The 26,361-nt window shown below is 42.3% G+C and overlaps 1 protein-coding gene across 2 annotated transcripts in view; it reads left to right on the forward strand.

Annotated features, from left to right (window-relative positions):
• LOC132098034 (tyrosine-protein phosphatase non-receptor type 18-like) overlaps nucleotides 1-25,834 on the forward strand; it is a 26,867-nt gene extending 1,033 nt beyond the window's left edge. The window contains exons 2-17 of one of the 2 annotated variants that reach the window (XM_059504135.1): nucleotides 8,683-8,791; nucleotides 9,839-9,915; nucleotides 10,095-10,190; nucleotides 10,305-10,343; nucleotides 10,423-10,491; nucleotides 10,716-10,778; nucleotides 12,278-12,420; nucleotides 12,762-12,828; nucleotides 12,964-13,041; nucleotides 13,250-13,327; nucleotides 14,665-14,756; nucleotides 16,284-16,594; nucleotides 23,312-23,343; nucleotides 23,804-23,837; nucleotides 24,630-24,719; nucleotides 25,553-25,834. In XM_059504135.1, the coding sequence (XP_059360118.1) occupies nucleotides 8,683-8,791; nucleotides 9,839-9,915; nucleotides 10,095-10,190; nucleotides 10,305-10,343; nucleotides 10,423-10,491; nucleotides 10,716-10,778; nucleotides 12,278-12,420; nucleotides 12,762-12,828; nucleotides 12,964-13,041; nucleotides 13,250-13,327; nucleotides 14,665-14,756; nucleotides 16,284-16,594; nucleotides 23,312-23,343; nucleotides 23,804-23,837; nucleotides 24,630-24,719; nucleotides 25,553-25,626 (1,452 nt within the window). In that variant the 3' untranslated portion in view covers nucleotides 25,627-25,834. The remainder of the gene's footprint in view (nucleotides 1-8,682; nucleotides 8,792-9,838; nucleotides 9,916-10,094; nucleotides 10,191-10,304; nucleotides 10,344-10,422; nucleotides 10,492-10,715; nucleotides 10,779-12,277; nucleotides 12,421-12,761; nucleotides 12,829-12,963; nucleotides 13,042-13,249; nucleotides 13,328-14,664; nucleotides 14,757-16,283; nucleotides 16,595-23,311; nucleotides 23,344-23,803; nucleotides 23,838-24,629; nucleotides 24,720-25,552) is intronic. The other variant, XM_059504136.1, reaches the window with a different exon arrangement.
• Nucleotides 25,835-26,361: the final 527 nt, after the last annotated feature.

The raw sequence follows: 26,361 nt of genomic DNA on the forward strand, positions 1-26,361 counted from the left end.
TCCTAATGATTTTTGGCATAAAAGAAAAATCTATCATGTTGACCCATACAGTGTAATTTTGGCTATTGTCACAAATAATTTTATATAAGGGTATATTATACCCTTGCGACTTAAGACTTTGCGACTTGGTTTTGTCATTTAGTTCCATCACCACCATGCCATGGCATTACAATGGGTTTAGACGTGGTATGGTAATGCCACGTGTTTTCATGATTATAGTGTTCTTTGAAGTACATTGGACTATCATGTAAATACCCTACCATGGAATATGATTAGGGTAATAAAAGTCCTGTGTAGTTACCCTCATATACTGTATCATCAGTGTACCACGAGTGAGAACAGTTTCACCATAGTGTTAATAACTTTTAACGAACTGCTAATTTGCATATTTGCAAATGAGTTGATTACTGCAGGCTAGATTACACGACATCACATGGCATTTGTGTGAGCTACAGTAAACTAATGTGAAAGATCTCACTGCTGATTCCATTCTTAGAAAATTATGGACAGGTGTTCCTCTGCAAAAGTTATGTGGTCTTTAGTAATGTTCTCAAAACGACAGCACAAAAAGTTCATGGAATGTCTTTAGTTAGACGTTCTTCTAAGTGTTTCACAACATTCAGAAATCCTTCAAAAGTAACATCCCGTTAAAGGAACACTCCACTATTTTTGAAAATAGTCTCATTTTCCAACTCCACTAGAGTTAAACAGTTGAGTTTTTTAAAGTTTTCGAATCCATTCAGTCGAGCTCCGGGTCCGGCGGTAGCACTTTTAGCTTAGCTTAGCATAGATCATTGATTCTGATTAGACCATTAGCATCTCGCTCAAAAATGACTAAAGAGTTTCAATATTTTTCCCATTTAAAACTCGACTCTTCTGTAGTTACATCGTGTACTAAGATCGGCGGAAAATGAAAAGTTGCGATTTTCTAGGCAGAAATGGCTAGGAATAGGGTGACCATATGCGCCATTCATATGGGACACGTCCCAGCCAGGATTTTAATAATGCCTAAAACATCCAGAGCAGTTTGACCAATAACATGCGGATATTTGTTCATAATCGACCAATCGTGAGGCTGCGGGTCAGAAGGTGAGATCTAGAGGGTCTAGACCTGTTTGTTCGTTCAATTGACTTGAAGTGTCGCTGCGCACAAATCCAAAAAAAGTTCCTTGATTATTATGCCAGATTGAGAGTATAGTTCCTCGCTATATCGGCCTAGAAAATCGCAACTTTTCATCATCTGTCGATCTTAGTACACGATGTAACTACAGAAGAGTCCATTTTTAAATAGCAAAAATATTGAAACTCTTTGGTCATTTTTGAGTGAGACGCTAACGGTCTAATCAGATTCAATGATCTATGCTAAGCTAAGCTTAAAGTGCTACCACCAGACCCAGAGATCGGCTGAATGGATTCGAAAACGGTGAAACTCAACTGTTTAACTCTAGGGGAGTTTGAAAATGATTTTCAAAAATAGTGGAGTGTTCCTTTAATGTTTTCATTACCGTTTGCATAACAAAGAAATAAAATGTTTTTTAAAACATTAAAAAACTGACTTTTTTCAACTTTTAGAGAACATCAGAAACCGGTTTGGGTAAGTTACTCTAGAAAAGTAATTTATTACTAGCTACTAATTACATAGTCAACATTATTATTAGATAACCGTATAATTACTCTCTCTAAACAGTAGTGCATTACTTATTACTTTCTAATTCTCATATCTGTGACGCTAGGTAAGTGAGACAGGAGGCAAAAGCAAGTAAACAGTGTTTATTGTAAATGACGTGCTGACGGAGGGTCGGAGAGTGACGCAGGAATCTGGATGGCAGCACAGACTGGTGAGTAGGTGCGTTGAGTGCGCTGGTACAGATGACGGTGGTGGTAGATCCGATAGAGGTGATGATAATCCGTGTACGAAGGGAACAATCCAGGGCAAACCAAAACAGGAGACAAAGCAGGACAGGAACACGAGAACCAGACATCTAACACGGAGGACCTCAAACAACGATCTGACAAACAAGAGACGAAAGACAGGGTGTTATAAAGGCGGTGGGGATGAGATGCACCTGCCGCTGATCAGGCGATCAGTGGCCACACCCACATGAACCAATCAACATGACATAACCAGACTACAGCTGGAGACGGTGCGTTCACGAACCGTGACAGTACCCCTCCTCCTAAGGACGCCTCCTGGCGTCCCCAGAATCTCTTACCTGTCGATTGTAATCATCGATAAGGGAGTGATCCAGGATGTCCCTGGCAGGTACCCAACTTCTCTCCTCCGGACCGTAACCCTCCCAGTCCACCAAGTACTGAAATCCGCGTCCCCTCCTTCTAGAGTCCAGAATGCGATTTACCAAATAGGTGGTCTCCCCATCTACGAGACGCGGCGGGGGAGGAACCGGGGTAGGCGGATTAATGGGAGAATGAAATACGGGCTTAATTTTGGACACATGAAAGGCGGGATGAATTCTCCTGTACGTAGGAGGGAGTTTGAGGCGGACTGCCACCGGACTAATGATTTTGGTGACAGTAAACGGGCCAATAAATTTGGGAGCCAATTTATTAGATACGGAACGGAGAGGAATATTCTTGGTTGAAAGCCACACCCTTTGACCCACGACGTATACGGGAGGCCTAGACCGGTGGCGATCGGCCTTGGCCTTGGTGCGCGCCCCCGCTTGGAGTAGAGTCTCACGGGCTCTGGTCCAAGTGCGGTGGCACCTCTGGACGAAGGCGTGAGCGGAGGGGACCGCAACTTCGGATTCCATACTGGGAAAAATAGGTGGCTGGTAACCTACACTACACTCAAAAGGAGATAGGCCCGTAGCTGATACTGGTAAGGTATTGTGGGCGTACTCCACCATAGACAATTGTTGGCTCCAGGAGGAAGGATTCTTGGAGACCAAACATCGCAACACCCTTTCCAAATCTTGGTTGGCTCTCTCGGTTTGCCCATTGCTCTGGGGGTGAAACCCTGAGGACAGACTTACAGTCGCTCCCAGTAGTCTACAGAATTCTTGCCAAAATTTAGCCACAAATTGGGGTCCCCTGTCGGAAACCACGTCTATCGGGAGGCCATGTAACCGAAAGACGTGGTCTACGACGGTCAACGCTGTCTCCTTGGCTGAGGGTAATTTGGGCAAGGGAATAAAATGGGCCGCCTTCGAGAACCGGTCCACCACGGTTAAAACCACCGTGTTTCCCTGGGAGGGTGGGAGGGCGGTAATAAAATCTAGAGCGATGTGGGACCAGGGTCTCGAAGGAACCGGCAGCGGTTGGAGTAACCCATCAGGGGGCCGATTGGAAGTCTTACCAGTGGCACAAACCGAGCAAGCCAAAACAAAACTGTGAATGTCGCGAGCCATAAGTGGCCACCAGAATCGTTGCTTGACTAAAAATCTAGTACGGTTAACCCCTGGATGGCAAGCTACATTCGAGCAATGTCCCCACTGGATAACGTTGGACCTTAATCCCTCCGGCACAAATAAACGGTTCGGTGGGCACCCGGGCGGAGGCGTTACCCCTTCTAAGGCCGTTCTGACCTTCGATTCGATCTCCCATGTGAGAGTGGAGACCACTAATGTCTTCGGAAAAATACTCTCGGGAGTGGACGGGCGTTCGGAATGGTCAAAAATACGCGACAAAGAATCGGGTTTGATATTCTTGGAACCCGGGCGGTACGAGATAGTAAAGTCAAAACGTCCGAAAAAAAGTGCCCACCGAGCCTGCCTGGAGTTCAACCTCTTAGCGGTGCTAATGTACTCTAAATTCTTGTGGTCAGTCCATACTATAAAAGGAACCCCCGATCCCTCTAACCAGTGTCGCCATTCCTCTAATGCCATCTTAACTGCCAACAATTCTCGGTTACCAATATCATAATTTCGTTCTGCCGGAGATAAACGATATGAAAAATACGCGCAAGGATGGACCTTGTCGTCTAAGGGAGAACGTTGAGATAACACCGCTCCTACCCCCACCTCTGATGCGTCGACCTCCACCACGAACTGACGCGTAGGGTCCGGGGTAATCAGAATAGGGGCTGAGCTGAAACGGCTCTTCAGTTTGGCGAACACAGCCTCAGCTGTGTCCGACCACCTAAACGCCGTCTTGGCGGAGGTCAAGGCGGTCAGAGGTGCGGCTAGTTGACTGAAGTTGCGAATAAAACGCCGGTAGAAGTTAGCGAACCCCAGAAACCTCTGTAGGGCCTTACGGGAATCTGGGCTTGGCCATTCTACCACAGCCTTAACTTTCTCGGGATCCATGCGTATTCCCTCAGTCGACACGATATACCCCAAAAATGGAATTGACTGTGCATGAAATTCGCATTTCTCCGCCTTGACAAAAAGCCCATTCTCTAGCAACCTCTGAAGCACTCGTTGGACGTGCTGCACATGTTCCTGGAGAGAAGAAGAAAAAATCAATATGTCGTCCAGGTAGACATAAATGAACTGATCGATCATATCTCGCAGCACGTCGTTAACAAGTGCCTGGAAGACCGCTGGGGAGTTGGAGAGCCCAAACGGCATAACCAAGTATTCAAAGTGCCCTCTGGGGGTGTTAAAAGCGGTCTTCCATTCATCCCCCTCCCTGATCCGAACCAAATGATACGCATTGCGTAAGTCCAGTTTTGTGAAAATTGACGCTCCCTGCAACCTCTCGAAGGCCGAAGACATCAACGGCAAAGGATAAGTATTCTTTACCGTGATGTTGTTCAGTCCCCGGTAATCAATACAAGGTCGCAGAGACCCGTCCTTCTTTCCCACAAAAAAGAACCCCGCCCCCGCAGGAGAAGAGGAAGGGCGGATGAATTTAGAAGCTAGAGAATCAGAAATATATTTCTCCATAGCCTCCCTCTCTGGAACCGAAAGTGAATAGAGTTTGCCCTTAGGCGGAGACTTACCTGACAGTAAATCTATGGCACAGTCGTAAGGACGATGCGGAGGAAGAGAAGCAGCCCGAGACTTACTGAACACTTCCTTCAGATGGAGGTACTCAGCGGGCACGTTAGACAAATCCACCGCCTCCTCCTGCAACACAGACACAGACACAGACGGACAGGCAGACACTAGACAAGACTCATGACATCTTTTGGACCAAGACAAAACAGAGTTAGAGAGCCAGTCAATGCTAGGGTTATGGAGGAGGAGCCAAGGGTGTCCGAGGACAATGGGTGCCAGGGGAGAGTCAAGGATGTGAAAGGAGATGGTTTCGGAGTGATTGCCAGACGTGATGAGTGTGATGTCCTCAGTGATGTATGATATGGTAGGAAGTTGCTGGCCAGTGAGGGCGTGCACCGTGATGTGGTGCGGAAGGGGTTTGAGGGGGATGTGGAGCTTGTGAGCTAATGTGCTGTCCATGAAGTTACCTTCTGCCCCGGAATCCAGTAGTGCCTGACAGTGATGTGTCTGTGCTGACCACCGCAGCCATACCGGGAGGAGCGTGGAAGATGATGGTGATGATGATGATGATGAGGTCTTCTCGGCGGAGATCCCACCCGATAGTAGCCTCATACGTACTACCGGGCCTGGCCTTTTACCGGACAGGCGTGGGCTTGGTGTCCGGCTCCCCCGCAGTAAAGGCAAAGGCCCAGGGACCTCCGCCTCTCCTTCTCCTCCCGGGAAAGCCGAGCTCGCCCTACCTGCATGGGCTCGTGATCGTAGACGGGGCTGGCCACGTCCCCGCCGCTGAACCGCACGTCTGCCGGTCCCCTGGATGGGGTGTTGAGTAGCCCCCTCCTCTCCATCCGTGCCAGACGTGCGTCGACCCGAAGGGCCAGCTCAATGAGCCCATTGAACGACGGGGGAAGGTCCAGGGCGTAGATCTCCCTCTGGACGCGGTCAGCCAGCCCATGCAGGAACATGTCCCACTGCGCCTCCTCGTTCCAATGGCACTCCGCCGCCAGTGTCCGGAACTCGATGGAGTAGTCCGAGACGGATCTTTCGTGCTGGCGCAGCTCCGCCAGCCTCCTGGCCGCCTCCCGTCCTGCGGCGGCCCGATCAAAGACCCGTCTCATCTCGACGGAGAGGGCCTGGAACGAGGCGCAGCATGGGTCCTGGTTCTCCCACACCGCTGTTCCCCACAGTGCCGCCCTCCCAGAGAGCAGGGTCAGGACGAACGCCACCTTGGCCCTCTCAGTGGCGAACGTCCTAGGCTGGAGGGCAAAATGCATATCACACCGGTTAAGGAACGCTCTACAATAATCGGGTTCACCTGAGTAAGCCTCCGGAATCGGGAGGCGTGGTTCCGGCTGGGAGGGGGCCTCCGATGGTGCTGGTGGAACAGGCGGTGTGAGTGGCGCAGTGGGGGCTCGTAATAGCTGGAACTGTTGGGTGAGCTCGGACACCTGCGTCACTAAAGCCTGGACCGCGCGACCAGTGTCGTTAAGAGTCCGCTCCTGGGAGTCCATCCTCCGAACACTGGCGCTGAGGAAAGCTTCGAGAGATGAAGGTTGGTTACTCGCTGCCTCCATGTTGTTGGTCAGATCGTTCTGTGACGCTAGGTAAGTGAGACAGGAGGCAAAAGCAAGTAAACAGTGTTTATTGTAAATGACGTGCTGACGGAGGGTCGGAGAGTGACGCAGGAATCTGGATGGCAGCACAGACTGGTGAGTAGGTGCGTTGAGTGCGCTGGTACAGATGACGGTGGTGGTAGATCCGATAGAGGTGATGATAATCCGTGTACGAAGGGAACAATCCAGGGCAAACCAAAACAGGAGACAAAGCAGGACAGGAACACGAGAACCAGACATCTAACACGGAGGACCTCAAACAACGATCTGACAAACAAGAGACGAAAGACAGGGTGTTATAAAGGCGGTGGGGATGAGATGCACCTGCCGCTGATCAGGCGATCAGTGGCCACACCCACATGAACCAATCAACATGACATAACCAGACTACAGCTGGAGACGGTGCGTTCACGAACCGTGACAATATCAACCTAGACTAATTGAAAACTGCTCTTTTAATTTTTTTAAAGAAATAATTTAAAATTGCATCAGTTATTCTTGAACTGACAAAAGTATTTAAAGGGACAAGCGTGCATTAAAAACATATATTTTAACACGAGGTGTTGAATTTTGATGTTAAATCCACTATTGTCGATATACAGTATTTAATGCAATTACATCAGAAGTAACTGTAATTACTTCAATTAATTTCTCAAGGGAAAAGCAATTAAATTACAGTAATTAAATTACAGTAATTACGTAATAATACACCCAACACTGATCAGAAATAATGTTTCATAACTTTATGGAAACGTTAGTAAAACTTTTTCTTTTTTGTAAGAACACATTTTTGAAACAACTGGGGGGATGTGAGAGCCGGAGCATCATATATACAGTCAGACCAACATTTTGCAGAAGTATTTGTTGCTTTTTGACTCATTTGGCTACATTAGTAAAAGTAAGAGGTCATTTGTAACCTGTACAGTTCCTTATTTAGTTTCTCAGTTATTAACTACAGTCAGCATTCACAGACAGATGTTGAAGCCCCTGTGGAAAAAACACTTGACTTGACCATAGTGCTTGTGGTGAAAGGGGCAGATACTGAGTTGTGATGCTCTGTGGCTTCATTGGCGGACACCTAAGTGAGAGCATCGCATTGAAAATAGCCCATGTGTTCTGATCTCTTCTGCTTTTAGAGAATGGAAGTAAAACAGAGAGCCTTTTTAAGTCATGGAAATGTAGCTGCCTCTGTTTACAGATATTTATAACCTGCTTGTTTGTTTGAGAATAATTGAAGGCTTTCCTGTTACACAAGCAAGCAACAGTCATATGTTTTATTCCAATTAATGAGTTATAAGTAGGCTATACCTTATCGCTTTGCATAAAAAAAGCATCTACTAAATATGTAAATGTAGTAAAAATTGTATACTGGAGGTTTCAGTGTTTATTGGGGATTGATATTGAATGTTTCATAAACCACATCTTCCCTCAAATAACATAATTATTTGCTTTTATGAGCTACTTAAAGGAATGGGACGTATAGCAATTAAAAAAAGCATTAGGACACCACCTTGTGGTCAGATGCTGCAGTTTACCCACATGCTACTAAAATGAGAGGGATTAGAGTTTAGATCGGGCCCAACAAATCAAGCCCGACCCTACCCGAGCCCGAGCACGTTGTGTCCGAGCCCGGCCCGGCCCGACACGTTCACTGTAATTATGAGCCCGAGCCCGATTTAAACCCGACCATTTGTAATATGTGGGCCGTTATAACCAGGGGCGGCGCCAGATTTTTTTTTTTTTTTTTTTTTTTACCGCAGGTGCTGCTGTGCTGTGATATATATATATATGCGTGCCGCGTTTAATGCACGAGACAAAGCCAACACATATTGTCAGTTGTCACTCCCCACGACTAGTTTAAAATGTTTCCATACCTCCGATTTTCCTCCAGACTTGCTCAAAGTTAATTCTCCTGTTTTAATTTTTTTCTTTGCTTCTTCAAGCTCCATATTGCACTTATTCTACTGAATAGTACAGCAGTACTCGAGACTGCGAGTGGACGAGACGCTGCGCATGACACGTGACGTGCTTTATCAAGGGCCCGACCCGGCCCGAGGACGATGGCGGGAAATATCGGCGGGTCGGGCTCGGGCAGAGAATCTAAGCTCTAAGAGGGATGCTTGAAATAAAAATGACAAAAATGTGTTTTTGATCTGTTTCTTTTTTTTCAGTTGATACGACAGAAAAGTGCATCACTGAAAGAGGATTATGGCCTGACCACTGCTGTAGGAGAAATCAAGGAAAATGCGAAGAAAAACCGCTATAGGGATATTCTGCCCTGTACGTAGGCTTATCAGAAAAGCTTTCTTTGTTCTGTTATTAAGGCTGTTTCTAGGTGAAGCAGTTTCTCGAATTGAATTCAGTGCAATTCACTCAATACACAATTTTAGCAAGTTTTAAGAGATTTGTGCTAACCAATAACATGACCATGGCCTTTATTGTTCTGACAATATTTTAGGTAATATTTACAATTTAGTGCAGTTCAGACAGTCCTGCAGTGAGACTTTTAATAATGACAATAGGTTTATATTAATATGTAGTTAGAGAAGCAGCATGTATAATTTTACAATGAATACATACATGTTGTCAGAGCCTAACAATAAGCTTTTTTTTTGCTGACCCATTTTGTTTATTTACTTACTGAACAAAACCTGTAATATGACACCATGACAAAATGACCTATGCAAAGGAAATATATTAATAAGAAATATTTGTAAATAAGGCCTATATTTACACTGGTCCCTCCACAAACAAAATTACATTTTATTTTTAGTTGCATTTATTTTGTCAAAAAGAAATATATACAAACATAACTTTTTTAACAAATTGCAAAATTGTATTATGTTTAAAGACATAATAACTAGAAATTGTATCTTTAAATTCATATCTTTTGAGTAAAAAATAAAAAACGGCATATGGTGCTTCAAGTATTATTTGCGACCCATTCTTCCTGATGCTTCTAAGACTAAAACTCTTTGCACACTTTGATATCAGGATTTTCAAATCTGACAGTAATCTCAGATCTCATCAGCTTTGAAATATTTCTGACTCACTCACAGTTTCTCGCAGTATGACACCGAATAGTGCACTGAAGTTATTTTACATGATTTCCTGTCACATCATTTTCAATTTACTGTCACATCTGTCAAAACATGCTTCCTGTAGTTACAGTACTATGTTTCTTTTAGTACTGCAATGCCAATAGCATGTCATTATATTCCATAATTGAGTCTCCACAATGTGTTGCCTGATAAATGAGTTGCTCACACTGATGAGAGGAAAAATATGCAAATCCCTTGGTAATTTTCTACTTTTTATGTATTCCAGATGATCAGACCAGAGTTTGTCTAGCTCCAACCACATCTGAATATGAGTCTGATTATATTAATGCCAACTTCATCAAGGTACTCCAGCGTTTTCAATTCTTATCAAGGGCATTATGTACTTTTTTTGTGACGGGCAAGATAATATGTGACAAAAAAAATCTTGTGTTGGTGTAGTGGTGCAGTTTTTTACAGATATTTTTTAAAGTATAGTAGATGTATAAAATAATAATATTTTTTAATCTATTTTCTCTCACTAGGGCGCTGCTAAAAACAGGATGTATATTGCAACCCAGGGCCCTTTGAGTAGTACTGTGGTTGATTTCTGGCGTATGATTTGGCAACACAATGTTAAGGTGAGCTGCTTAAACTCTTTTAAGTATAGACTGCTTCTATAATTATGCATTCTCTCTTCTAATTTCACTTTAGTGATTAAATCGATTTCATTTTTGTCTGTTCTTTTTTGATAGGTCATAATCATGGCTTGTAGAGAGATTGAGATGGGAAAGGTAATCTTTATTTTTCATTTATTTTTCTTTGTTATATGCCTGTCATTTTCTTGGTATTTAATGTTCGTCTGTTCTTTAGAAAAAATGTGAAGTCTACTGGGAATTGACCACCGATGCGTCTATTTTTGGTCCCTTTACTGTCTCAACTGTAAGTGCTTTCTGTGCTCTTCAACAAGGAGCATTGTTCGTAGTTCAGCAGTTCGGTCTAAGATGCAGGATATTAATCTTACACAACAGTTCCTTTTGATGTTATCTTCATGCCTCATGAATGTTTTGTCAGTTTTTTCAGCGGTTTGATGCAAACTGTAGTTTGTGCAGTTGCAAGGCCCCACAAGGGGAAGTTCTTCTGATTAGTGTCATTTTTTTCTTTAGGTTGAGGAGTCACGACCAAATGAGGAAGTCATTGTTCGGACGTTGGCGGTAAAATATTGTGATGTAAGTGGGTCATCATTAGAATATGATGTAGACCTGATATAATGACGTTTGTTCTGGCGGGAAAAGAAAATACACACACACACACACACACATATATACAGTGCAGTGAAAAGGTTTTTGCCCCCTTCCTGTTTTTTGATATTTTTTGAATATTTGTCACACTTAAAAGATTCATATCATCAAACTAATTTTAACATTACACAATGATAATGCAAATAAATACAAAATGCTGTTTTTAAATTATGATTTAACAGAACCTGTCTGACAAAGTGAAGCAATTTTAAAGAGCAACACATCATGCAGATAAGACAGATAAGAAACAAAATATATAAAATATCTGGAAAAGGTTATAAAGCCATTTATGAGGCTTTGGGACTCCAGCAACGGACAGCACAGTCAGAGCCATTATCCACCAATGGAGAAAACTTGGAACAGTGGTGAATCTTCCTAGGAGTGGTCGACCTTTCCAAAATTACTCCAAGAGCACCACGACTCGTCCAGGAGCTCATGAAAGATCCCAGAACAACATCTAAAGAACTGCAGGCCTCACTTGACTCAACTGAGGTCAGTGTTCATGATTCAACAATAAGAAAGAGACGGTCATGACATGATGGTGGTAGTGTGATGGTCAACTTTGCTACTTGGGTTATGCAGCAGGACAATGATATGAAAAGTCCACCTCCGAATGGCTCAAGAAAAACAAGATGAAGGTTTTGGAGAGGCCAAATCAAAGTCCGGGCTTAAATCCGATTGAGATACTCTGGCATGACCTTAAACAGTCCATTTCAAGCTCGAAAACCCTCCAATGTGGCTGAATTAAAATAATTCTGCAAAGAACAGTGGACCAAAATTCCTCCCCAACGATGTGAAAGACTCATTGATAGTAATCGCAAACGCTTGATTGCAGTTGTTGCTGCAAAGGGTGGCACAATCAGTTATTAGATTTAGGGGCAATTACTTTTTCATGTAGGTCCAGGCAGGTTTGAACAGCTTTGTTCCCTTAATAAATGAAATCATTATTTCAAAACTGCATTTTGTATTTACTCGGGTTATCTTTGCGTAATATTAAAATGTGCCTGATGATCATTCAAGTGTGACAAATATGCAAAAAAAAAAAACAGGAAGGGGCAAAAATTTTCACAGTACTGTGTGTGTGTGTGTGTGTTTGTGTATGTGTGTGTGTATGTGTGTATATATATATATATATATATATATACATACACAAACACACCCATATATATACCGTTCTATATATTTTGGGTAAACCATTCCTTTAAGAGTGTTTCTAGTTGTGTTTTTAAGGAAAATTAGTCAAACCACAAAATTGCAGTGTACTTCATCTTGTAAACCACTGTCTACTCTGACATGGTTCCAAACAAGGGAACGCCATTACTATCTCAGTGTGCGACGTTTCCCATTTTAGCTCGTTTCAAGCATTGTAATTTTGTGACGAAACCGTAATCCATTGAGAGGTCAACACTCGCCATCTTTTCACACAGGAAACTCGCAACGTGTCTCATTTCCAGTATACTGCCTGGCCAGACCATGGAATTCCAGACATGCCGGATGGCATTCTGGGTATGATGGAGTTGGCTCGTCAAAAACAGGGCAACCAGACGGACCCTGTAGTGATCCACTGCAGGTCTGTATCACACGCACAGCCGTCTCTGTGTTTTTCTGTGCCTCTGACAAATGACCCATCTGCCCATGAAAATTCATCAGGTCGAGGCCTGTGTTCCTCTGGTTCCATGCATTTTAATGCTACCATTTAAATGAAGCGAGACATGTTAAATATTCAGCACCTGATGTGCCGCTGGAAAAGCCAGTTAGCTTCCAGACTTCAGCACAGATTCACTCATTACCCTCTCTTTATATACATGAGAGAGGCTCTGTCCGACAATATGGCCCATAATTCCCCCCGTGACCCTCTGAACTGAGATCATATCATCATATGGAAATGTGACGGCTTCTCTCTCTTTACAGTGCCGGCTGCGGTAGAACGGGGGTCATCTGTGCTGTTGACTATGTCAATGATCTACTGCTGACGGAGGTATGAACACCATAATCAACACAAAATTATATGCACAGCGCTTGAGAGTGAAGCATGTCATTTTTAAAGTTCAATTAGGCAAAATAAAATGACATACACCGTGAACACATGAAACATGTTTTCTTTTATTCTAAGCAAATACAGGAGGATTTTAATATATTTGACCTGGTGTTAGAGCTCAGAAGACAGAGACCTTCGGCTGTGCAGACCAAGGTAACATAAGAACGTGATTTCCTGCATGGCACATACAATGGAAATTATCTACAGAATGGATTCTTGAACAATTATCGAGCCCTCTTCTCTTTAATGTAATCAAAGCCTGTATGTTTTTATCACATGGGTACAGGCCCATTTAGCCCCATCTGTCATGTTTCACAACACCATGTGAATTCAAGTGCTTTGTTTTTATGAATCTCCTCAGGAGCAGTATGCATTTGTCTTTCATACGGTTGCTCAGATGTTTCAGAAGGCCTTGGAGATGAAAAACAAGAATACAGAGGTAAGACATAAACAACTGTTTAAAAGTTTGAGGTCAGTAAGATTTTTTTTATATGAAAAAAGAAATCATTCAGCAAGGATACGTTATTAAATTGATTCAAAATAATGCTTTCAATTCATAAAAGAATCCTGAAAATATTTATCACAGTTTCCACAAAAAAAATATATATATATAAAGCAACTGTTTTCAACACTTTTAATTAATAACAACAAACGTTTCTTGATTAGTAAATCAGCATATTATAATGATTTCTGAAAGATCATGTGACACTGAAGACTGAATTAATGATGTTGAAAATTCAGCTTTGATCACAGGAATAAATTGCATTTTAAAATGTTAAAATGGAATATTAATATTTTAAGTCATATTAATATTTCACAATATTATAGATTTTACTGTATGTTTGATTTAATAAACACAACTTTGCTGAGCATAAGAGCCTTTAAAAAATCTTACATACACCAAACTTTTGAATAATGGTATAATTATATTGAATTTAAAGGGTTATTTCACCTCCCAAAAATTACAGTTTTGTCATCATTTGCCTATTCTCATGTCAGTCCAAACCTGTATAATTTTCCAAACACAAAAAAATATATTTGTTTGTTTTCCATTCAAAAGTCATGCTGTCAAAAATAAGGCCATCAGATTTTAATGAGCAACACACTGAAATTTAAGTTGCCATTCATTGATAACCTTCATCTCTGTCATAGTGCTGAAATTTGCTTTTAAATATATTCAATGACATTCAGCGCTTGAGTGATGTGAAACCCCTCATAATGAGCTGAGATGGTGTTTTTTGTCCTTGTAGGGCCTTGACAACTTCTGCTTCTGACTTTTATTGTATGCAATAATCACTAGGATAGTTTGCAAAATATGTAATAACAGAATAATGACATTTCTGGGTTCATCAGCTGTTGCCTAATGTTCTTGTGCTAGATGACGTACTGTACTAATGTCCGTGTGCTTTTTGGTACATTGAAAGGTGCTTCGATGGTGGATGTTCTGTGACAAAAGAACAATTTCCGTTTGTTGACATCTTGGGTAGAAACAGTATCTATATTTTGATGAGTGTTTTGCTGTAAATACACTCACTCTACCACTACATCTCTGTTTTTTACATCACATCATGTTTTACTTCCTCAAGACTTTGAGCCGTGAGCTTAAAAAAAAACAGTTTAGCAGGAAACTCACTGCTGTGTGCTTCCTCTATGCAAATGTTCAGGCATCCTTCAACAGCTGACACGCTCCGTGTAGCTGCTCTACCACACTGTGTACATATTTCACAGTTTGTTCGTGGTTTTTTTCCTGTTTCTTTTTTATATTGGAAACTCAAGACTCCAGCCTCTCTGTACATCAATGCGGCTCCACTGAAGACTTCACTGAAATCAGGATCATTAAGCAGCATCAGCGTACCCCCTAAAACACGGTAAGACCACACAGACCTTCATTTCCATATTTATAACCCCGTTTGCGGATGTCTGTGATTAAAACCAGCGGTGGTGACAACCAGAGGCCAGTTTAAATTGACAACTGCACAAATCTGCTAACTTCGCTACTGTGTGTCACAGAATCACCCAAGACTCTCACAAGCGGTTATTATCGGTTCAGTCTCGCACCCCACAGGGAGCAATTTGAACTTTTCTTATCTAACATGTAACTAGAGTTAATGTGAGTTGATCTCATGTGTCATCGACGTATAGCTGGATATGTATTTCTCTGCACAGGCACTTGTTCATGGTGACATTTCTGCTTTGCATACAGATGACTATGACTTTTGTAATGATGATTGATCTAAAGATGTGAATATTTTACACGAACGCGGTTTCCGCTAATGCTCAGATTATACAAAGCAAACAAGCAATTTAATCATTTGTAAGTCACTGTGTTCTGCTGTTGCAGTTCCCCTTGGGTCAGTAGCATTTTTCATAAGAAACATTGAATGCAAATTTGACAGACGGTCATTAATCGTTGCTGTAGATGTGGTCCCACAATGCACCAAAGTAGTCAAGCCGCCCAGAGCAAAATGTGGAAGATAAACTTTCTGTTTTCGGTGAATGAGCTACTGCGTGGTCTTACGTCACAGTATAATCTAATAAAAACCACTTTGGCTTATAAACTAGCAATGTAATTTGAATGCTAGTGATCTCATCTCTTGATCATATGTTTCTAAAATACTCATCATTCACCAATGCAGATAATGAAATTAATTATTATTATGTTTAGATTATTGTGTTTTCTCTTTGCTGTGCTGCTTGAATGCTTTCTTACTGGTCCAAGTAAAAAAAATGTCTTGGGTGCATGCCCTAGTAAAAAAGTAATATATTTAAAACACTATTTCAAACAATTGTTCAAATCTATTAACATATTTACTGACATATTGCTTGAGACTTACAGTACTGATATCAAAATTATAATGAAACTTTATATGGACTACTATTTTATGTTAAGCCCTAAATGCATGGTAATGTCACTGTTGATGAGGATTGTATGATTTATGAATAATATCAGTCTTTAAATGCAAGTTATTCAAAGTGTACCTGAAGTATACTTGAAATCGTTCCACTTTAGCACATTCAAATATCTTCAGTTGGACTTCAGAACTATTTCCACATAATTAAAGTGCAATAAGTACAAAAGTTTAATTTAGCGGATTTTAACAATACAGTAAGTATTAAAGTATGTAAGTGTGTTTGTAGTATACTTAACACGCATATAAAAATTATTTCAAATACATTTTATTTTATTTATATATATATATATATATATATTTATTTATTTATTTATTTATTTTAATTGTACTTTATTTAAGTGTACTTTTATGATGTACTTATTATAATTAATGAATAAATTTTTTTAAATATATATTTTATGCTGGATACAATAATTTGCTCAAATCTAACAGAAAAAAAAAATTTCCTAACTTATATATGTATTTGTCTGTTTTTGGTTTCAGAAATCCGCCTCTCAAGTCCAGGCTTTCTCATCCTCTTCCTCAGATCAGGATGAATGACACTTATGCAGTTGTCAACAAGTCCAAACCACAGCCTCCTGCCTCTCGTTCCATCCCTGTCCATCACTATGACAATGCTGATTTAGAGAAGAGCAAGAACAATGCTGTCTATAGTACAGTCAGGCCTAAAAGCAGGCCCGTGTCAGTCCTGCCCTCTCCCACCTCACCGGGTTACGACAGGTCAACGATAGCCAATCAGAGAGGAGGACTGGCACCCAAAAAGATAGACCATGAGGGTTATGAGCTATTGCCAGGTAAGGGTTTTTTTTAAATTCTTTGTTTTTTAATGGGGGACGATACTACGAGTTAAAAATTCAGTAGCCAGGAAAAGACCACTTAGCACCCCCCCGATCCAGTGTTGGTGTAGTATGATTTTTTTTTTACTTTTGGAACTTTGGGATTTCAGCTAGTGCCAAGGCAACTTTTCAAATTTATAAATTTATATAAAATTTTTGTGTTATTTAAATTAGCAGATTTATATATACTGTGTATGTGTGTGTGTGTGTGTGTATGTGTGTATATATATATATATATATATATATATACACACACACACACACACACACACACACACACACATGTGTGTGTAACGGTACGTGTATTCGTACCGGACCGTTTCGGTACAGGGCTTTCGGTACAGTGCACGCGTGTACAGAATGACCGAATGCAATATTTTGTGTGTGAAACATATTCATTTTCGTGTTTCCAAACGAACATATTAAGTGGCGGAAGTCTCCGCGTTCAGCGCAAATCCCACCCTGCTGATTCTAAGGCCGGTGACACACTGGCTGCATGGCGTGAGCGTGGCGTTTCTGCTGCGTGTCAGTTGCGTGACGGCTGCTTCGCGTTTTCTGTGTCTTTACACACCAGAATGGTGCCTGACGCGGAGCTGGCGCGCTGCTGCTACTGTAGGTGACATAGAGGGAGACCGCCGACAGACCAGGATCTTGTCTTCACGACAATATCTATACTTCATGTTGAGCATAAATATAAAGCCTACTGATAAAGGACACCATCAACAGTATTGACGGCAAAATAGACTATGTTTGACAGGTGCAATATGCCAGTGTGTCACCGGCCTAAGGTTTTCAAAAGGCATCACGCGAGTGTGAACATCACTACAACTAGGAAAAAAAAGATTGTAATTCAAAAGCAGCTCCTGTCGGCATTTAAACAGACCTTTGCTCTTAATTCTGATCGGTCCAACGCAATAACGAAATCTGAGCAGGTCTAAAAACTGAAACTGTTGTTGCTGCACTTTACACTTTGGAAAAGTTATATATATATATATTTTTTTTTAAATATGAGCATACATACAAGCTGGGATTGTTAATGCTGCACTGTAATCATAGTTATTTATTTATATTTTTCATTATATTTTATTATATATATATATTATTATATATTAATATATATATATTATTAAAAAGTATTTTAAAAAAGTGTAAACAAATTGTTAAAAAAAGTTTATAGTAATAAACAACCTGCAGTTTAATGTTTGCATTTCTTTCCCTTACTTTACCGAAAATGAACCGAACCGTGACTTTAAAACCGAGGTACGTACCGAACCGTGATTTTTGCGTACCGTTACACCCCTAATGTATGTATGTATGTATGTATGTGTATATATATGTGTGTATGTGTATATATATATATATATATATATATATATATATATATATATATATATATATAATATATAATATAGTTTTAGCTTTAGTTAACATTAACAACAACACTGTCCCGTGGTCAGTTGCATAAAATGCTTACACTAGTCTTACAAGTTCTCTTTTTTTTCCTCAAGTCAAAACTAACTCAGTTACATAAAAACATAGATTGGTCTAATTTGAACCCATAAATAAATCTGCTAGGCTAAAGTCTGCTGAACTGAAAATAAAAGCAGACAAAAAATGCAAACTACGCACTAAAAGGAAGATCTTATTAGTCGCAGGGGAGGGGGTTAAGTTCTGGAAACTTCTGCTTGCTGCTTTCACTGTCCTCTCATGAGTCTGTTCTGTGCACGTTCTTCTCTTTCATGTGATCAGCAGGGTATTCAGAGCCCTCTTGTTTGGTGCTTATCTATTAAAAGTCAGTTATTTGAATGCTTGTATATGCTTGTATTTCCATATCTCTGAGGGAATTAAAATTCCCCTTTTGTTTTATCCTCTTTTGAACTTTTAAACTGTCAGCAGAGTCCTCTAACAGGTGAAGTGTCATTGTTCTAATGCCACTGGGGTGACACTAAATAGTAGCATATACAGTGCATACTGAATAGTAAGCTAGATTTCCTTTTCGAACATTGCGAGTCTTTCAAGCTAGAATCATAGGCTACGTTCACACTGCAGGGCTTAATGCTCAATTCCGATTTTTTTTGAAAAAATTCGATTTTTTTGCAAGGCCGTTCACATTTTCAATTAAATGCGACCTTTTGTGATCTCCTGTGTGAACGTGAAATGACCCAGAAGTGATCCGCATGCGCAGAAGAGTACTCAACGGCCAACGACGTCACTCGTTGTTTGCGGAAGTAGCTAAACATGGATGTCATAACAACAGTGTAGTCAACAGCGGAGATCGTTTAGCAATATTAAAGTTATTTAAGCAGCATCGTCCCCCATGGTTGTTGTTTATCTTCTCATTCCCGCCTACTTCAATGCAGAATTATGACGTTTGTAGCGTATCAATGACGTACGGGTCGGATACATGTGACCTGGCCGTTCAGACGGAGGTCGCATTTCAAAAGATCGGATACGTATCGGATTTAGGACCACATACCCAAGTGGCCTGGGTCGCATTTGAAAAGATCGGATCCGTGTCGTTCAGACTGTCATGAAAAGATCAGATACAGGTCGCATAGGGGCCGTTTACACCTGGCCACTTCATGCGTTTTCTCAGATCGGATAGCTATCCGATCGTGAAAAGACCAGGGGTAAATGCCCTCCGAAACGCATTTGAGACGGATTTGAATCCGATCGCTCAAACCACTTCAGGAGGTGGTCTGGGCCGCATTCCAGACAAAACTAGACAAGTGTAAATGCATCTGGTTGTTAAAACCACATATGTAAATTGTACTCCTCCCCAAAATGCTAAAAAAATAAACGTGTGAGGGCGTGTTATAGGCTATATGTAATGTTATAGCCAGATATGACGACGCTACTGGAACACGCACCACCAGATGAGAAGCTGAGCATATATTCATTAAACCAACGTGCAAACTATCGCAAATCAAAGTGAAAGTAAGTCGCGAACGCTTAACACACAATCATCATCATTAATAATAGAGAAACGAAATGATCTTACCAGTGCTGTTGCCGCTCTCTCTTATTGCGGTCTTTGATTTTGAAATTTTAGCTGATGATCAATAAAATGCAGCTCATATCTGTTGCTTTCGGTGACGTGCCCTCCATTAAATCTGCATATAGCGTGGGAATTGAAGATCGGATTTAAATCCGTTTCGCAAAAACACATTCATGTGACCAGGTGTAAATGGAACCGTTTCGATAAATCAGATAGCTATCCGATCTGAGAAAACGCATGAAGTGGCCAGGTGTAAACAGCCCCATAGGGGCAAAAAAATCGGAATTGGGTCGTTTCAGCCTGCAGTGTGAACGTAGCATAAACTCTTCTCCATCTGCTATTGGTCAACCAACAGATAGTCCCGCCTCCAAATTCACACAATTTATTGAGCTAAAATCTTAGATGTTTTATACTGCACCACAATGTGTGCACATCCGCTACATACCAATGAGAAGCTTCCATCCATCCATCATCTTCCGCTTATCCGGGGCCGGGTCGCGGGGGCAGCAGTCTAAGCAGAGAACCCCAGACTTCCCTCTCCCTAGACACTTCCTCCAGCTCTTCTGGGGGGACACCGAGGCGTTCCCAGGCCAGCCGGGAGACATAGTCTCTCCAGCATGTCCTAGGTCTTCCCTGGGGTCTCCTCCCAGTGGGACGTGCCCGGAACACCTTCCCGGGAAGGCGTCCAGGAGGCATCCGGAACAGATGCCCGAGCCACCTCAGCTGACCCCTCTCGATGTGGAGGAGCAGCGGCTCTACTCTGAGCTCCTCCCGGGTGACTGAGCTTCTCACCCTATCTCTAAGGGATCGCCCAGCCACCCTGCGGAGAAAGCTCATTTCGGCCGCCTGTATCCGGGATCTTGTCCTTTCGGTCATGACCCAAAGCTCATGACCATAGGTGAGAGTAGGAACGTAGATTGACCGGTAAATCGAGAGCTTCGCCTTGCGGCTCAGCTCTTTCTTCACCACGACAGACCGGTACATCGACCGCATTACTGCAGAAGCTGCACCGATCCGTCTGTCAATCTCCCGTTCCATCCTTCCCTCACTCGTGAACAAGACCCCAAGATACTTAAACTCCTCCACTTGAGGCAGGAACTCTCCACCAACCTGAAGTGGGCAAGCCACCCTTTTCCGACTGAGGACCATGGCCTCGGATTTGGAGGTGCTGATTCTCATCCCAGCCGCTTCACACTCGGCTGCAAACCGCCCCAGTGCATGCTGAAGGTCCTGGCTTGATGAGGCCAACACGACAACATCATCCGCAAAGAGCAGAGACGAAATCGTGTTGTCACCAAACCTGACCCCCTCCTGCCCCTGGCTGCGCCTAGAAATTCTGTCTATAAAAATCATGAACAGAACCGGCGACAAAGGGCAGCCCTGCCGGAGTCCAACACGCACCGGGAACAAGTCTGACTTACTGCTGGCAATACGAACCAAGCTCCTGCTCCGGTCGTACAGGGACCGGATAGCCCTTAGCAAAGGGCCCCGGACCCCATACTCCTGGAGCACCCTCCACAGGCCGCCGCGAGGGACACAGTCGAATGCCTTCTCCAAATCCACAAAGCACATGTGGACTGGTTGGGCAAACTCCCATGAACCCTCCAGCACCCTGTAGAGGGTATAGAGCTGGTCCAGTGTTCCACGGCCTGGACGAAAACCACACTGTTCCTCCTGAATCCGAGGTTCTACTATCGGCCGGATTCTCCTCTCCAGTACCCTGGCATAGACTTTCCCAGGGAGGCTGAGAAGTGTGATCCCCCTGTAGTTGGAACACACCCTCCGGTCCCCCTTCTTAAAAAGAGGGACCACCACCCCGGTCTGCCATCCCAGAGGCACCGTCCCCGACTGCCACGCGATGCTGCAGAGGCGTGTCAGCCAAGACAGCCCCACAACATCCAGAGACTTGAGGTACTCAGAGCGGATCTCATCCACCCCCGGTGCCTTGCCACCGAGGAGTTTCTTGACTACCTCGGTGACTTCAGCTTGGGTGATGGACGAGTCCACATCTGAGCCCTCAGCCTCTGCTTCCTCAATGGAAGACGTGACAGCGGGATTGAGGAGATCCTCGAAGTATTCCTTCCACCGTCCAACGACATCCCCAGTTGAGGTCAACAGCTCCCCACCTTTACTGTAAACAGCGTTGGTAGGGCACTGCTTCCCTCTCCTGAGGCGCCGGACGGTTTGCCAGAATCTCTTCGAGGCTGACCGATAGTCCTTCTCCATGGCCTCACCGAACTCCTCCCAGGCCCGAGTTTTTGCCTCCACAACCACCCGGGCTGTAGTCCGCTTGGCCTGCCGGTACCTGTCAGCTGCCTCAGGAGTCCCACAAGCCAACCAGGCCCGATAGGACTCCTTCTTCAGCTTGACGGCATCCCTTACTTCCGGTGTCCACCACCGGGTTTGGGGATTGCCACCTCGACAGGCACCGGAAACCTTACGGCCACAGCTCCGAGCGGCCGCTTTGACAATGGAGGTGGAGAACATGGTCCACTCGGACTCAATATCTCCAGCCTCCCTCGGGATCCGGTCGAAGCTCTGCCGGAGGTGGGAGTTGAAGATCTCTCTGACAGGCATCACGCCCCTCCAGGTGTCACTGTCGTTGCCCACGTGGGCGTTGAAGTCCCCCAGTAATACGACGGAGTCCCCAGTCGGAGCACTTTCCAGCACCCCTCCCAGAGACTCCATGAAGGCCGGGTACTCTGCACTGCCGTTCGGCCCGTAGGCACAAACGACAGTGAGAGACCTATCCCCGACCCGAAGGCGCAGGGAAGCGACCCTCTCGTTCACCGGGGTAAACTCCAACACATGGCAGCTGAGCTGGGGGGCTATAAGCAAACCCACACCAGCCCGCCGCCTCTCACCATGGGCAACTCCAGAGTGGTGAAGAGTCCATCCTCTCTCGAGGAGTGTGGTTCCAGAGCCCAAGCTGTGCGTAGAGGTGAGCCCGACTATCGCTAGTCGGAACCTCTCAACCTCACGCACAATCTCGGGCTCCTTCCCCGCCAGTGAGGTGACGTTCCACGTCCCTAGAGCTAGTTTCCGTGTCCAGGGATCGGGCTGTCGAGGCCCCCGCCTTCGACTGCCGCCCGATTGTCTAAGCACCGGCCCCTTACGGTCCCTCCTGTAGGTGGTGAGCCCACGGGAAGGCGGCCCCACGTCGCTCCTTCGGGCTGAGCCCGGCCGGACCCCGTGGGGAGAGGCCCGGCCACCAGGCGCTCGCATACGAGCCCCAACCCCGGGCCTGGCTCCAGGGTGGGGCCCCGGCTGCGCCATACCAAGCGACGTCACGGTCCTTAGATTTAGTCTTCTCATAAGGGGGGTTCTGAACCGCTCTTAGTCTGACCCATCGCCTAGGACCTGTTTGCCTTGGGAGACCCTACCAGGGGCATATAGCCCCGGACAACATAGCTCCTAGGGTCATTCGGGTACTCAAAGCCCTCCACCACGTTAAGGTGGCAGTTCAAGGAGGGGAATGAGAAGCTTAATGTATGCATTTTAATATTTAAGTAGGGAATAAGTATTAACAAAATCATAAAAAATAATAATTAGTAAATTTCCATACTTTGATCTAACTGGAACAATACTATATATACAATTATAAAATATAAAAAAATATAATTTTTTATTGATTAATCATTCTTAATAGTAATAATTTCCATTTATTTTTTTCTCAGGGGAGTTGAGGTCGATGAATAGAGATACGCAGGTAAATGTTCTCTCGGTTATAAGATGTTTGCAGGCATTTGTGCTTGGCAGACGGGTTCATTTGGTTTTCATGTTAGCATTTTAGATGTTAAATGAAAGTGCTAAGTACATATTAATCTTAAATGATGCACTTATATGCAGTTATTAGCCTGTAATTCATGTCTGCTCACTTGTAGATGTGCCATTTTATTTTCTTGTTTGTTTCACGTCACATTCACATTCATCGTCTTCCTGTGATATGTGACTTCTAGCTGAGATCACACTCACAAGTTAACAAGCTTTAGCACACACTTACAGGCAGTACATTAGTAAAAATAACCTGACTGATAGAATATTTCCAATGAACATGATGCTAATGTGTATTTGACTGATGATCATGGTCTTTTTAACCCCGTTAATGACAGATTAAGATCTGCAAAGAATACCATTAAAACAAATTAAATGAAATGTGTTTTCCTCAGCCACACAGCTCTCTTTCGCGACCCCCAAGTTCAAGTAAGTGCGCTGTCATGTGTTTTATTGACTATGATCTGGAAAAAGATTTTTCTATGTGAATTTACACATTATTTATCAGTATTATTTATTTTTAATCAAATAAAAAGGATGTGTTTAAATGATTCATTCCACAAAAGATAAATTATTAAATGCTTATGCTAAATGGGGGGGGTTAACATAAAAAAATAAATAAAAACAAATGTAAAAGCGTTTACATGGACTGTCTGTACTTTTAAAAAATGTATTTTGAAGCATTCTAGTGAAGACAAAAATAAATTTCATTTCAATTAACAAATTCTATTTTTTAATTACAAGCTATTTATTATTATATTTGTTTTTCTCCAATTTATTCCCTAAAATGCATTATTTCTAATGTATTTTTAAGATGTCAAATGCAAGACAAGCTCCATAAATATGAAAGTCTAACCTACAGCTGAATATAATTGTGTTCAAAAACATGAACAAACTATCATGCATAAAAGAGTTAACAGAAATCTCACCTCAACTCCTTGGGTTGAAAGAATCTGCTTTATAGTTTTATGTAAATGTTAACCCCTAGTGCTGATGATGAATGACAATATTATGTCCATAACCCACCTCAAACACAGTCCATAAAGAAATGTGTGTGTTGTTGGTGATGTAAGAGTCGCTTCAGTTCCCCGGAGGCTCCTTATCGACCAACACTATCTAGCAGCAGTAAACAGGAAGAAGTGTTAGATCAGTGCTGCTTTAACTCTCATACTCTGAGTTTGGTTTTTAAGTTGTTCAATGCTGTTAAACATGTTTTCGCAGCTGAGAGCCAATCTTCTACAGATGATGATTATGAATATGTGTCTAGTGTTGTCAAGGACAGCAGCAGCCCATTTGCCCGGAGCGGCCTGGGTGAGTAATGCCATATGCACACTAAATCTTAATTCTGTACACAACAACTGAGCAGATACACATTTTATGTTTGGATGGATTTTTGAAGAGACTTTGGACAAAACTGCATGCTACTAGCACACTTTCTAGTTTGTCTTAAAGTTTAACAAGGGTGTATTTATTTGATGAAAAATACAGAGAAAAAAAAACCTTTATTTTGTGAAATATTATTGCAATTTAAAATAACAGTTTCTATTTGAATATACTTTCAAATATAATTTATTCCTGTGATGCAAAGCTGAATTTTCAGCATCATTGCTCCAGTCTTCAGTGTCATGATCCTTAATTTCCTTTCTTTTTTGAAAGTAATGAATACTTTTATTCAGCAAGGATGTGTTGATAAAGTGTGTTAAAGTGATAGTAAAATACTTATATTGTTAGAAAGTATTTAAATTTGTAACATTTTATTCATAAAATAATCCAGAAAAAAAAAAACATGAAGCAGCACAACTGTTTCCAACACTGATAATAAATCAGCATGTTAGAAGGATTTCTGAAGGATCATGTGACGCTGAAGACTGGAGTAATGATGCTGAAAATTCAGTTTTGATCACAACAATAAAATATATTTTGAAGTATATCAAAACAGAAAACCAACATTTTTCTGTATTTTTGATCAAAGAAGTACAGCCTTTATGAGCACAAGAGACTCCATTAAAAATGTTACTGATCCCAAACTTTTGAATGGCAGTGTATGCTATCCTGATCCATATGAATTCATTTTGACCTGTGCTCTGTTATCTTGCGTTTCTCGATGCACCTGGTGATTTTAAACAGTCTGTGTTTGTCTTCAGGTTTCAACTGTCGCATAAAGAAACCCAAAGGCCCTCGAGATCCACCGGCCGAATGGAGTCGTCCAGAAAGATGAAACTACAGCAGGTTTTACTCAACCTAGTGTTGCCCGTTTCAGTAGATGCACAGCTATTTTTACACTGGATAATAAGCATTATTTATTTCCTTTACTGGTAGTTTTGTTTGTATTACTGTTTAAAATACTGAAGAAATGTATGATGATGTACAGTAGTGTAGTTTATTGATGTATTTGTGTATCAGAATAAAAATTGCCAGTAATATTGAACATTTTCAATGCAGAGAAGAAAGAATGCATGTGATTTTAAAGGGGTCATTTAATGTTTTTGGAATTACACCAATTTCACCTAATAGATGTTGTTTACAATGTAAATGTGAGTCATGATCTATTTTAATATACACATCTGACAGTTGCTGTTTAGTTTCAGTACATATTTATTTGGGACTTTTCAATGTTTTGATACTACATTAAACCATCAGGGAAAATCTGATTACTCATGATACGAGCCCTTGCATTAACTCAAAATCTGGAGTGTGGTTGTTGTGATATAATGTGTTTGTCAATAGGGGGCAGTGTTGAGGTTTGGTTTCTCTTCGTGTTGCTAAGAACAGCTCACTCAGGTGATAAAAACAAAGTCATTTACAGGCAGCATAACGTGCATAATTATTAATGCCGCATCTCATCTATGAATTTGGCTTTTTGATATTTAGCCATAAGAACATGAAGTCTCATGATGATATAGAAGGTCTGATGACTTATAAAACAAAGTTCTGTTCCTGGATGCTGATTGGT

This window comes from Carassius carassius, chromosome 21 (assembly GCF_963082965.1).
Source record: "Carassius carassius chromosome 21, fCarCar2.1, whole genome shotgun sequence".
In the NCBI taxonomy this organism is placed as follows: domain Eukaryota; kingdom Metazoa; phylum Chordata; class Actinopteri; order Cypriniformes; family Cyprinidae; genus Carassius; species Carassius carassius.